At 37.5% G+C, this 14,353-nt stretch overlaps 1 protein-coding gene across 2 annotated transcripts in view; it reads left to right on the top strand.

The window, feature by feature from the left end:
* The window catches only part of LOC137184227 (uncharacterized), a 65,036-nt gene that overhangs the window by 12,778 nt on the left and 37,905 nt on the right, over positions 1 to 14,353 (top strand). For both annotated transcript variants that reach the window (XM_067591694.1, XM_067591695.1), the window contains 5 exons: positions 265 to 353; positions 631 to 1,257; positions 2,004 to 2,729; positions 6,258 to 6,878; positions 7,613 to 8,353. In XM_067591694.1, the coding sequence (XP_067447795.1) occupies positions 265 to 353; positions 631 to 1,257; positions 2,004 to 2,729; positions 6,258 to 6,878; positions 7,613 to 8,353 (2,804 nt within the window). The remainder of the gene's footprint in view (positions 1 to 264; positions 354 to 630; positions 1,258 to 2,003; positions 2,730 to 6,257; positions 6,879 to 7,612; positions 8,354 to 14,353) is intronic.

Raw genomic sequence — 14,353 nt, 5'->3', positions numbered from 1 at the left:
TACATGATAAATTTATCAAAGAACTTCAGTACAAAGTCAAGAGGTTGTGTTATGTAGTACAACAAGCTAGTGAAGCTCCGTAAACAGAACCACATTGCGCATGCACATTGGCAGGTTACTATCTTATCACTATGTTTGGCTCCGCACACGAGATTTGTTGACAATAAGAAAAATATAGAAAATTGTCAGCCACATCCTTTAACACTAAAATATTTTTTGTATTGACAGAAACATTCTAAAATAATAGTTTTTTCTGTGTTGCAGCCCGACCGTGTCACAGACACAAGTCAGCAGCGATTCCATGAAAACTGACCAGTCTGAGGATGACCCACTCAACTTCAGCAAAGATTTAGGTATTCAAACAAGGAACAACACGCAGATTCAGTCAGGCTTAAAGTCAGTATGTTTGACAGAAGAATTAAAATTTCAAAAGTAAAATATTGTATTTTCATAGATACATTTCAAATTCCTATTGCTAATTTCCTCTCTGGGCTTTAATTGAAGGTATAATCCAATATGACAATGATATGACACTATAGCTGCCATCATATTGTTGAATATGAATTTATTGAAATTAATGTGTACTGCTTTCTTTGAGTGGTCTTGATCATATCTGTTGTATTTTCTCAGAGGAAGATGAAAAACACAAATTCACAGCAGACCAAAAGAAGAGAATCCTTGAAGATTATAAAGAGGAACTGAGTCAACATGAGACTGATACAGAACTCTATGAGACAGTGAAAAAGAGGGAACGTAAATACAAATTAGTACAAACATACAATGATATATTTCATGATTCAAAGAAAAACAAAGTTCGAACAGTGCTAATGAAGGGAGAGGCTGGTGTTGGTAAAACATTTCAAACAAGGCTGTTCATGGTTGACTGGGCAAACGGGAAATCCAACAAAAACATAGACTTGATTGTCCCACTCAATTTCAGCGAGCTGAGAGATGAAGTTCAAAGCATGGAGAGTTTACTCCATTTCTTCACCAGCATCAAACAACCAGTAGTTTGCTCCTATGATAAATGTGAAATAGTCTTTGTCCTTGATGGCTTGGAAGAATGTAAACTTCCTCTTGACTTTAAAAAGAACAAGGACCTGTTTGATATGAAAGAACGAGCCTTGATGGATGTGCTGCTAACAAACCTCATCAAGGGGAATTTGCTTCCCTCTGCTCGTCTCTGGATCATCTCTCAACCTTCAGGAGTCGACAAGATTCCTATGAAATATATTCACAAAGTGACAGAATGTCAAGGTATGAAACTGTGACAGTAACATATTTTATTATTTATATGGCTCGTTCTCTTTTTGATCACTCACATTTTGTGATCTGTATCATGTCATTATTTTGGTCAGACTGGAAAATATGAAATTAAATAAATATTACAAATGCTTGTATACATGACAAATTGCAATATTATTTCAAACATTTTATAAACTTTACTGAGATTAATTTCATTAGAAACCCAAAGTGAAATATTTTTTTAAACATTGATTACTTTAAAATCTTAAATTGGTATTAATTTGTTGTACTGTGAACAAATTTTGGCCTACTAAAACAATCACTTTTATGTAGGGCTGCAAACGATTATTTGGATTATTGATAATCTTTTGCTGAATATTCTCGATTAATTGATTTGTTGTTTGGAATATAAAATTTCAGAAAATGGTGAAAAATGTTGATCACTATTTTCCAAAGACCAATGTGCAAACTCAAATGTTTTGTTTTGTCCTGACCAACAGTCCAAAACCAAAATATATTCAGTTTACTGTCATAGAGGATAAAAAAAAACACAAAATATTCACATGAAACAAGAGAATTCAAATATTTTTTCTTAAAAATGACTTGAAATGATTAATCAGTTATCAGAATAGTTGGGAATGATTTTTTTGTCTATTGGCTATTAGATTCATTGACTAATCATTGTTAAAGGTAATTGATTCATGCTGCATTTATCCTTAATCGTCAATAATGTGCTTAACTTTGTTTTGTTTATTCAGAGACCTTGAAGCGGCGGCAACAGCTGGTATCAAACCTGAAGAAAAGTTATCAAGAAAAGACTCAAGTGAAAGACATAAATCATCCTGACCAGGAAAACATAGAACACATCATAGAAGAAGACAGAAGAGGAAAAGTCAATGATGAAGAGAAAAATGGACGGACTGTGGTGAAATCAATATCTGAAATCTTCAAATGTAAAAAAGATCAAAAAGTTAGAACCGTGCTGACCACTGGAGAAGCTGGTATTGGAAAATCCTTCCATGCAGAGAAATTCACACAAGAGTGGGCTAAAAATGACAATAAGTCTTCATTTTCCACTTGGTTGATTGAGTCAACAATGTCAATGTTTGGCAAAGCCAATGATGATCTAGAGGTTATATTTCCTCTCAGTTTCTCAAAGCTAAATTCGATAAAAGAGAAAAGAGTCAGTTTGTTTGGACTTCTAAATGATTTCTTTGAGGAAACCAAAGAATCTGTAATCTCTAACTATGAACATTTCAAAGTTCTGTTTGTTCTGGATGGATTGGACGCCTGTGAACTTCCTCTTGACTTTGACAACAAAGACACCTTGACGGACATCAGAGAGGAAGCCTCAGTGGATGTGCTACTGACAAACCTCATCAGAGGAAACCTGTTTCCTTCTGCTTACCTCTGGATAACCTCCCGACCTTCAGGTGCTGAAAAGCTGCCTGATGAATTTGTCCACAGGAAGACACAAATACGAGGTAAGCTAGCAAGTAGATGAAGGCTGTCAAAGCTTCATAAATAAGTGTGCGATCAAAGTCAAAGCAAACAGTTGCCAAGAAATATCCAAAAATGCTCAAAATGGTCATCAAATGAGAAACGAAACTTTATTTGTGAAGCTTCTAATAATTCACACTCTGTAAGTGTTGGTTTAAATCTCAACCAGCTGTAGTCCTTCCTTATGTTTTGCCCAACCTGTATAACATATATGATATAAAATAGCTATATCATGCATGATACAAGTCCCAAGTTAAGTCGGAGGCGTCGACCTTGACTTTCAAATCCTAAAAAAAGTCGTTATGCACTTTTCACCAGATGTGATGCTGGGCGATATTGCCTAAAATATCAAATCTCTATTTTTTCAAGCTTGGGGTCGATTCATGTGTTTATTTTTATTTACACAGCAGCAAGAATAATAATAGGCCTGCACCAACAGATCAATGTGCAGTCATTTTCAGTCTGTCCTTCTTGTAGATGCAACCGTTACATTCACAACAAGATATCCAGAGACAGCTAGCCACCTGGACTCATGGCAGTCCATGAAATTCCTGAGTCATAATTCTATCAGGAGAGATTCGTTTTTTTTTATAAGGTAATGATATTTATTGAACATGCATGCTAGATGGAAGTGAGAGTCTTTGGCGATTAGACCCCATCGTGAGTGTCATCATATGTGAAAGGACATACAAACCGACCAAATATTCAATCCTTACCTTACTGGCAGCGAAGGATTTTAGTGAGATATGCAAAGGGAAAATTAGACAGAATGCAGTGATAATAAATGTTCATGACAATGTAATTGTTACACTTGAATGAATGGAAGATAAAAGAGTTGATAGAAGAGAGTGTGTTAGTGATCACTAGAGAGTAGTGGGTGCTGTGAGGTCCCGAAGACCATGAGCTGATGCGTGAGGTCCCGAAGACCTCTTTTTTTTTTTTTTTGGCACATAAGGAGGAAGAGAGAGGTTAGCCCGAGAGCAGTGTGAAATGACCCATAGAGGGAAGGATGATCGTTCATGACGTCTTTGAACCGTGTCTTTTCTCCTGTCTGAAAGGGGCCCGGCTGGTGCGCCAGGGGCAGACTGACCAGGGATGAGTGTCTTTGCAATTGCTGCAAATGTGGATAAAATGAAAGTTGGGTAAAGAACAAACATTTTCATTGAAATTATTGCAAATGGGCATGCTATTGATGCAAATTGTCGGCCGCGGGTGTCAGTGACGCGCCGACTGCGGCGACGCTGCCAAGCCGGCGAAGATGTAGGGGGAGGAGGCTGAAACGGCACGGAGGGGCAGAGGAAAGCGGTATGGCCTGGAAGACCATTTGAGAGCCTCCGGCAACCATGAACAATAATTCTATGACCAGGATGGCCCAGTTCAGGCAAATGTTAGATTGGGCAATGTAGAATACAACTTTTCTTGAGAATGCTTTGTGATTTAGATAGAAGATGTTCCTCCCGTAATTTAGATAAAGGTCACCAATTAGAGCCAGGTATGAGTCAAATTCTTGTCTTCTCTCGGGGTAGACAGAGCAGATGATGTCCTGGTAAATGCCGAAAGCTACAAGAAACTCCCTGATAGATAGGTCTCAGGTTCAGACAGGGGTCTGCAGATTTAAGTACGGCAGTAATGTAATCGCCCGTGGCAATAGATTTATCGCACTCGGGGGAAGGCAGGATTAGGCTCACCAGATTAACATCTTTTCCTTTTAGGATTTTTGACCTTAACCGAGGAGAAACATAAACTGCTTGTGGAATATAATTCCTTCCAAGGGATGGGGCAGGGACGGCTGAGGCCAGGGTGTGCTGAGCAGCTTCAGGCTGGGAGGATGTAGAGGGCAGGCTGAGTGAGGAGGCTGGCTGCAGCATAGAAGCCTACGTTGCAGTGATGCTCACTGGAGATGATGTGGCGAAACAGGGAGCGAGAGAGAGAGGAGTGGGAATGTCTTCCTGCCTGAATTTACACTAAGCTCCATAAGTGACATATCTAGCTTTACAAAGCAGTCTGTGATTCTAATATAGAAAACATAGGCCACGTCTTCTGTAAAAATAAGTGCTTTAAATGTTTTTTGAATAATATTAATTCAACACATATTGTATGCACAAAAACAAAGTGCAATCTCTTACAACTGTAAGACCACATTTCACATAAACCCTGTCACATCCTGTTTTGCCTTTTGTTCCAGTCAACTGGCATGGGACTTGTTTTGATGATGGAAGAGCCTTGCTAACTGTAAATGAGGAGTTATTTTTGTTGATAAAGCAAGTTTTGTTTTGTTTATTTTGTTTGATAATACTTCATGATTATCATACCATTACTTACTTTTTGTGTTTCCCCCAAATAAAGTAAAACATCCTAGAAAGCAAACAATATCACAATTAGTTAATTAATCACAAACCATGAATCAGGAACTACTTATTAGTGATTCATCAATTATCAGGTTGTTTATGTTTTGTTGCTCACTCGTGTCTTGGTAGCTACTGAGGACTTTGTGTGCCCTAAATGTTGCAGAATTAATGATAATGAACTTGGAATTACTAATGTACTCTCTGCCAGCCCCATGCAATATATATCACAGGATCTAAACCAAATGAGCCCAAATTGGCTTTTTCAGACATGGTTGAAATAGTCTTAGATGTAGCCTAGTTTTAAACTCACTGAACTCATTTCAGGCAACATTTAAGGCAACATTCAGGAATCAGCTGGTTTAGTTCAGAGTAAAGTGAGGATGTTTTCAAAAATAATGCCATGAATAGTTTTTATTTATCAATTAACTTCATACAAAGTTCGGTGAACAGAAGAAAGCTACATGAAATCAATAATTGGTGTGACCTTACTTTGCCTTTAAAGCAGCACCAACTTGCCTCGGTGCACCTGCACACAGTTTTTCAAGGTACTTGGCAGGTAGGTTATTTCGAACATCTTAGAGAAGTTGCCACAGTTCTTCTGTGGATTTAGGTGTCTCAGTTGCTTCTGTCCCCACACTGACTCCATGATGTTGAGAACAGGGTTCTGTGGGGGCCAAACCATCTGTTGCAGGACTCCTTGTTCCTCTTGTCACTGAAGATGTTCTTTATTACTCCAGCTGTATTATGGGTCATTGTCAAGCTGCAGAACGAATTTGGAACCAATCAGATGGTATTACATTATGGATAAGAATCTAAACATCTACATTGCCTAAAACCTTTGCACAGTACTGTATATACTGCATATATATATATATATATATATATATATATATGTTACAGCTCATGTTAACGCAGGTAGTGATTACCTGATTGTTATATCAGTGTTATTTTAGTAAGATTGAAGAAATCAGAGATAAACAGAAAAACGATTATTTACATTATGATTTTTCAGAATCTTGTCACCCAAATGTTCTTATTAATATAATAAAAGATATATATATTTTTTGTTTGTTTCATTTTAACTTTACCCAAGAATGCAAAATTACTGTCATCACTATCTTCTTGAAGTCTCTGAATAATTTTCTCAATATTTTCTCACTTTAGAGAAAGATGCCAAACACAAACTTGCAGCTCACCTGAAGAAGAAAATCCTCAGTCAGTATAAAGTGGAACCAGGTCAACATGAGACTGACTCACAACTGTACGAGATGAAAGATAAAGATAAAGAGATCAAATACGATGCAATAATTCATCTTTTAAAGAAAAACAAAGAGCGAACAGTGCTAACAAGGGGAGTGGCTGGCATTGGAAAAACATTTCAAACAAGGCTGTTCATGGTTGACTGGGCAAACGAGAAATCCAACAAAAACATAGATCTGATAGTCCCAATCGATTTCAGTGAGCTGAATTCAAAAAGAGATGAAGTTCAAAGCATGGAAGATTTACTCCATTTCCTCACCAGCATCGAACAACCAGTACTTTGTTACTATGATAAATGTGAAATAGTCTTTGTCCTTGATGGCTTGGAAGAATGTAAACTTCCTCTTGACTTTAAAAAGAACAAGGACCTGTTTGATATGAAAGAACGAGCCTCGATGGATGTGCTGCTAACAAACCTCATCAAGGGGAATTTGCTTCCCTCTGCTCGTCTCTGGATCATCTCTCAACCTTCAGGAGTCGACAAGATTCCTATGAAATATATTCACAAAGTGACAGAATGTCAAGGTATGAAACTGTGACAATAATATATTTATATGGCTCGTTCTCTTTTTGATCACTCACATTTTGTCATCTGTATCGTCATTGTTTTGGTCAGGCTGGGAAATATGAAATTAAATAAATATTAGAAATGCTGGTACACATGACAAATTGCAATATTATTTCAAACATTTTATAAACTTTACTGAGATTAATTTCATTAGAAACCAAGAGTGAAATATTTTTTTAAACATTGGTTTCTTTAAAATCTTAAATTGGTATTATTTTGTTGTACTGTAAACAAATTTTGGCCTACTAAAACAATCACTTTTATGTAGGGCTGCAAATGATTATTTGGATTATTGATAATCTTTTGTTGAATATTCTCGATTAATCGATTTGTTGTTTGGAATATAAAATTTCAGAAAATTATGAAAATGTTGATCACTATTTTCCAAAGCCCAATGTGCAAACTCAAATGTTTTGTTTTGTCCTGACCAACAGTCCAAAACCAAAATATATTCAGTTTACTGTCATAGAGGACTAAAAAAAACACAAAATATTCACATGAAACAAGAGAATTCAAATTTTTTCTTTAAAAATTACTTGAAACAATTAATTGATTATCAGAATAGTTGGGAATTAATTTTCTGTTGATCGGCTATTAGATTCATTGACTTATAATTGTTAAAGATAATTGATTCATGCTGCATTTATCCTTAATCGTCAATAATGTGCTTAACTTTGTTTTGGTTATTCAGAGACCTTGAAGCGGCGGCAACAGCTGGTATCAAACCTGAAGAAAAGTTATCAAGAAAAGACTCAAGTGAAAGACATGAATCATCCTGACCAGAAAAACACAGAACACATCATAAAAGAAGACAGAAGAGGAAAAGTCAATGATGAAGAGAAAACTGGACGGAATGTGGTGAAATCAGTGACACAAGTGAATTCAATATCTGAAATCTTCAAATGTAAAAAAGATCAACAAGTTAGAACTGTGCTGACCACTGGAGAAGATGGTGTTGGAAAATCCTTCCATGCACAGAAGTTCACACAAGAGTGGGCTAAAAATGACAATAAGTCTTCACTTTTCGGGGTGATCAAGTCAGCAATGTCAGTGTTTGGCAAAGCCAAAGATGATCTAGAGATTATATTTCTTCTCAGATTCTCAGAGCTAAATTTGATAAAAGAGAAAAGAGTCAGTTTGTTTGGACTTCTAAATCATTTTTTCAAGGAAACCAAAGAATCTGTAATCTCTAGCTATGCACATTTCAAAGTTCTGTTTGTTCTGGATGGTTTGGACGCCTGTGAACTTCCTCTTGACTTTGACAACAATGACACCTTGAGGGATATCAGAGAGGAAGCCTCAGTGGATGTGCTACTGACAAACCTCATTAGAGGAGAACTGCTTCCTTCTGCTTACCTCTGGATAACCTCCCGACCTTCAGGTGCTGAAAAGCTGCCTGATAAACTTGTCCACAGGAAGACACAAATACGAGGTAAGCTAGCAAGTAGATGAAGGCTGTCAAAGCTTCATAAATAAGTGTGCGATCAAAGTCAAAGCAAACAGTTGCCAAGAAATATCCAAAAATGCTCAAAATGGTCATCAAATGAGAAATGAAACTTTATTTGTGAAGCTTCTAATAATTCACACTCTGTAAGTGTTGATTTAAATCTCAACCAGCTGTAGTCCTTCCTTATGTTTTGCCCAACCTGTATAACATATATGATATAAAATATCTATATCATGCATGATACAAGTCCCAAGTCAAGTTGGAGGCGTCGACCTTGACTTTCAAATCCTAAAAAAAACATTATGTCTCATGTAGCTGTTTAGTTAGTAACTGTCTAACAAGTGTTGTAGTTCTATGGGCGGGGCCCTGGGTACGTTTACCTGTGGCTGGCCGTGCTAACCTGTGTAATCAAAATGGAATTACCAGAGTATGAGCTACAATATACGGCGGTGCCTTATGTTTTGCCCAACCTGTATAACATATATGATATAAAATAGCTATATCATGCATGATACAAGTCCCAAGTCAAGTTGGAGGCGTTGACCTTGACTTTCAAATCCTACAAAAAACATTATGCACTTTTCACCAGATGTGATGCTGGGCGATATGGCCTAAAATATCAAATCTCTATTTTCTCAAGCTTGGGGTTGATTCATGTATTGATTTTTATTAACACAGCAGCAAGAATAATAATAGGTCTGCACGAACAGTATGATCATTACATATAAAACACAGTGGATCCCATAGAGTTATTGACTGTCAATACCAAATGCTTCAACGTTGAGCACATCCAGTTTAATAATCAGTTTCAGCACAGACAGAGCAGAAAGGTTTGTTTACTAATTAATCTGCTGTTTGCATTTCTTTTCTCTGATGCTAGCCAGTGTCATCTGACAGAAAAAGACTGAACAAAGTAGAATCTGGAGACTGTTCAGTCGACTCACAGTGCTTCAACTCTCATAACCAGTAGTGATACTTCACCAACAAACACAAACTGAGAGTCATTTTCAGTCTGTCCTTCTCATAGATGCAACCATTACATTCACAACAAGATATCCAGAGACAGCTAGCCACCTGGAGTTATGACGATCCTGTAAACTGCATTAGATGCACATGAAGCACGACTAATTCTGTCTACAGGATTGTCATGACTCAAAGTGGCTGTAGTAGCCAGCTACCATCTATGTTACTTTTAGATTGAATTGACTGAATTGAATTAATTTGAGATATAGCCCAGCCCAGAATAATTCCTACATTCCTAGGGTCCTATGTTCCCAGATTTATATGGCACATAATGGGAACCTGAAAGAAAAGAGTGAGGAACAAATCAGAAGGAACCTGATAATTAACAAATCATGAATAAGTAGGTCCTGTAATCTGACTAACTCTGAATCGAGGACTATATAGTAAATAATGGTGAGCTGATGGACAACAGACTCAGATATACTATATGTAGTTCCTCCAGAGTTTTTTTTATGATTGTTGTAATAAAAAATGCTTCATTTTGCATTGTTTTTTCCCAAAATTGCGATGCAATTTGCAAAGTTTTATGTTATAGTTTTGTGGTAAAATTGCAGGAATTGGCAAAAATTACTGTAACACCCGTCTCGTGTAGCTGTTTAGTTAGTAACTGTCTAACGAGTGTTGTAGTACTATGGGCGGGGCCCTGGGTACGTTTACCTGTGGCTGGCCATGCTAACCTGTGTAATCGAAATGGAATTACCAGCTTTTAAACTTTAACATGAGTATGAACTACAATATACGGCGGTGCCTCCACTTAGCAGGAATGTATAGTAGGAGTCACTAATTTTAAATCCCACTAAGAATTATGGTTTTAAGTACTAGTCCTTGTTTTTAAACTCAAATCACACCCTAATGACATAAATATGACACACACACAGTACTTTAAATGCAAATAATGAATTTAGTTAATGAAAACAAATATTTAAACCAATTGATAAAAATAAACGGGTATAAAAATATTATACAAAACTTAGTTGTGTTTCCCTTTTGCTTTTCAAACCTTTCTCAGAAGTTATGACCTTTTTATATCTTATCAATTTCCAAGCTTCTAACTAAAGGGCCCACACTCACTCTGCAACCAAAATAAAATAGTGTCCTTTAAACCAAAACAAAATGTTTGCAGGCCTGAGTTGTTGCTCGGGGGCGTAGAGACCTAAAACAATGGCCGCTTCACTTGCAAATGCAAGCTACAAAACAAAATAGCACGTGCACTGGTTAATTGTTACTCACAAATCCCTGAGTTGAAACATGGGCACAGGATGAGGAATGGGGCGATGCATGATGTGAGGAATGAGTGAGGTTACAGGCTGGCGGGCGACAACAGTCCAGACACAAGGCTGAAGTTGGCTTCCGATTCACAGCTTCCGATTGGAATTTTCCGGTCCACCTTAAAAGTGGCATAACGCCTGTAGATGGTATTCAGTCATTTTCGAGCTAATTCATGAACTGAAAATTGAAATGAGAATGATCAGTAGAGTGCAATTGTCCTACATTTTTAGCATTTTAACTGTAGCATATTTTTCTTTTTGTCCTTACTCATGGTAAACTGCATTTCAGTCTTATTGCTATTTCTGCGTATTTGCTGTGGTCTTATCTGCTCAGTATTAAAACGTCTAAACAAACTAATACTCCAGTATGACAGGAGATGTCAAAGGGTATCATAATCCTGAGTTTTATACATTTTTACTGTAGTATTTTCTCTTAATGATCTCAAACCCTCTGATCCAGACCACATTAGACCAGGTCCAGGTCAAAAACCACTATACTTGAACCTGTCAAATCTGGACTAGATTATCATGAAGACTCCAGAGAATCAATAAAACACAGTTTCTGATTTGTGAAACCTTTATTCTATTTGTGAAAATGCAAAAAGGGACGATTTCACTGATTTTCTCCCATCCAGACCACATTAGACCAGGTCCAGATCAAAAACCACTATACTTAGACCTGTCAAATCTGGACTAGACTCCAGAGACTCTTTAAAACACAGTTTCTGATTTGTGAAACCTTTATTCTACATCCTGATTGTGATGCTGTCAGAGGTAGTTCGACAGCGGTTATAACTTATATCCCTGAACAGATTTTTTCTCTATTTCTTTAGTATAGAAGAGAAACTTGGTGGATATGTGTATTTTTCTGTGTATATTTAGGGCCCGAGCACCAAGCGGTGAGAAGGCGCCATTGGATCTAAAGGAATTCTTCTTCCAAAACAAATGCATTTTTGAGGGTCTAAACATGCACGAAAAGTTGTTAAACATTGCACATACATCAGAAGTGATGAAAAATTTGATATTTTATAGGTCCCGAACATGGGCGTGGCAAAATGGCTCAACAGTGCCCCCTAAACTGTATCCCCTGTAGCATGTTACACAGACATGCACAGAAATCGGTACGCACATGTATCATTCCCAGATGCACAACCGTAAACCCAACAGGAGGTTGGCCATTTTGAATTAAGCGACCATTTTTGGTGATTTGCATGCTTTGTATTTTAACAAACTCCTAGAGATTTAATCCCACCAACTTCAAATTTTGTCAGTGTCATCTAAAGACCTTTGTGATTAAAAGTTATCAAAATCTTGAGTTTTCGCTGAACACCCTTGCCGTGGCGATACGGCAAACTTTGATGTTTCGCCATGAACAAACAAAGTGTCATAATTTGATTCTGCATGATCAGATCTTTTCCACATTTCCCATGCTTGATAATGGTCTCGGTCTGAAAGCAAAGATAGGCTCATATTGAGTCATAGTCATAGCGCCACCTACTGGCAACAGGAAGTCTTAAACGCCACTCTTTTGCTAACTACTCCTAGCAGGTTAGCCAGAAACACATAATTTGGTCAGCCAAGGTGTAAGAACTTGATAATGATAACTCCTGAAGCTTTTGAGTTTTCATCAAAAGCCGTTGCCATGGTAACTCATTGTTCGCCACAAAGTACAAAGCTGTTTTTAAGGGGCTAGACATGCTTGAAAACCCACAAAACTTTGCACACACATGACAGGTCTTAAAATCTGTAATATTGTATAGGTGGCAGGCATGGGTGTGGCAGAATGGCTCATCAACGCCCCCTACAATATTTCAACGAAGCAGCCCCAGCAGCAGGCAAAATAGTGGACAAAGGGAGTGATGTTTATCTCCTTTTTGCAATGTCTGAAAACAGCCCGGGTAGGAGGACATCTACATGGCCGTGACAGAAGCCCTTCGATTGCGCTGTAGCCTGACGTGCACGGAGGTGCAAGGGCCCGTTCATTGCTGCTTGCAGCTTTAATTTACTGTTTTTTGTTTTTTTTAAAACCTTTACTATTTTAGTATATTTACTTTGTAATTAAAGCAGATATAATACTCCACCTAGACAATAACAACAGGCTACATCTTGGTATCAATATTTACACCAATTTGTCATAACTTTTTTTTTTCTTACTTTCACACCGCAACTTAAAAGTAGAAAAGAGGAATTTATCCTCTGGAACAATGTGCCATTTCAGGAATTGGAATAAATTTTGGAAATTTAGTTTGAGAAAAACTTGTTTTCAGGTCAGGTTGGTTGTGCCTGTTTACATTGTAAACGAATCCAGACCTGCCAACCTGTACGCATTTTGCGTAGCAGGTATGCATTTTGACATCAAAGTACGCTGGTATGATTTGTCACTCTAAACTATGCAAAAGCTGGTGACGCCTATGAGCTCATAAATCTATGGTTCAATTGTGCACGTGCAGTACTCAAGTCCAACAGCAAGAGGCAGCAGCTTGTAGCCTGCCGAAAAGCAATAGAAGAAGAAGAGTTCGACCAATCATAGCACCGGATTCATTCCTCCAGCCTTCACCCAAATATCAGCGGGGATATGGTACATACATCCATGATATGGTCATACTTGACAAATACATAATGACATTACAAGAGACTGCATATCGAAAGCAACGTGTCACTGATTTTATCCCTCTCACTCCACCTGGCTATTTCCTCAAGTGAGGACGCTACTTTTAACTCCTTTGTAAACGTAAACGGACTTGGGTGGATGTGGAAAGTTGAAATTGTGAATTGTGTTTAGTTAACGTAGACCTTCCAACTTTGGGAAAATATTTAACGTTAATAGCGTTGGCCTAACGTTACATAATTTGCAAGCTAGCTTGCTTGTTCACCAGGCATTTAAGGTGATAAAGTTACGTTAGGATATATTGTCCGTATGTCGCAGATTGTAAAACGTGACTTTTTCATAGTATGTATTCATAATTATTGTTGCAGCCAAACCTGTAACTATAATGGCACAATGGAAAAAGAGTGAGTTAATGTGCCACAGAAATAACGTTAACGTTACCTAGAAAGGCGTGTGTGTGCAGGTGTGTGTAAAAGGCAGAATGGGCCTGTGGCTTGCTAGGTGTGTGTGTGTGTGTATTGGCACTGTAGTCTATAACTTTGCCTACTCCAGGAAAATTTCAAGGAAATAACCCTTCACTGCAAATTAAGTACAATATTTAAGGAGGGATGTAATGACTTCTACAGTTTCAACAGCCATGTTCATATTCGTATTGTCATTAGGCCATCATACCATTGAGTTATCGCCTACCTATAATGAGAACTGTTGTATTAACCAGCTCTAAAATATTTATTTCATCGTAGCCACAAAATAGTCTGTTTAGGCTGGTTTGAGTTTTACAGCTACATTGCCATCATCTTTTCAAAATAGCTGGAAATCATATTTTCAAAAATCAAATTGGCTTACAGTTTGATTATTGTGAAGGCTGTAAACAACATAAACTATATAAATGCAGCAGTAGTGGGAAGTTAGTGTGTAGCCTGAGTGAAATTGTGTTCCTTGGTGAACTGTGTTTAGGCAGGTGAAAGACAAATGGACAGACAGGCATAAATGACCAACCAACAGTATTGGTATCTGCACATATTTTTGTAAACAATCTGTTATTGGTATCAAGAATTTTCATATCAGTGCATCCCTCACATTTTT

The sequence above is a fragment of the Thunnus thynnus genome, chromosome 6, assembly GCF_963924715.1.
Source record: "Thunnus thynnus chromosome 6, fThuThy2.1, whole genome shotgun sequence".
Classification (NCBI taxonomy): domain Eukaryota; kingdom Metazoa; phylum Chordata; class Actinopteri; order Scombriformes; family Scombridae; genus Thunnus; species Thunnus thynnus.
Note: the sequence above shows the minus strand (reverse complement) of the source record. Positions and strands in the feature narration are given on the sequence as shown.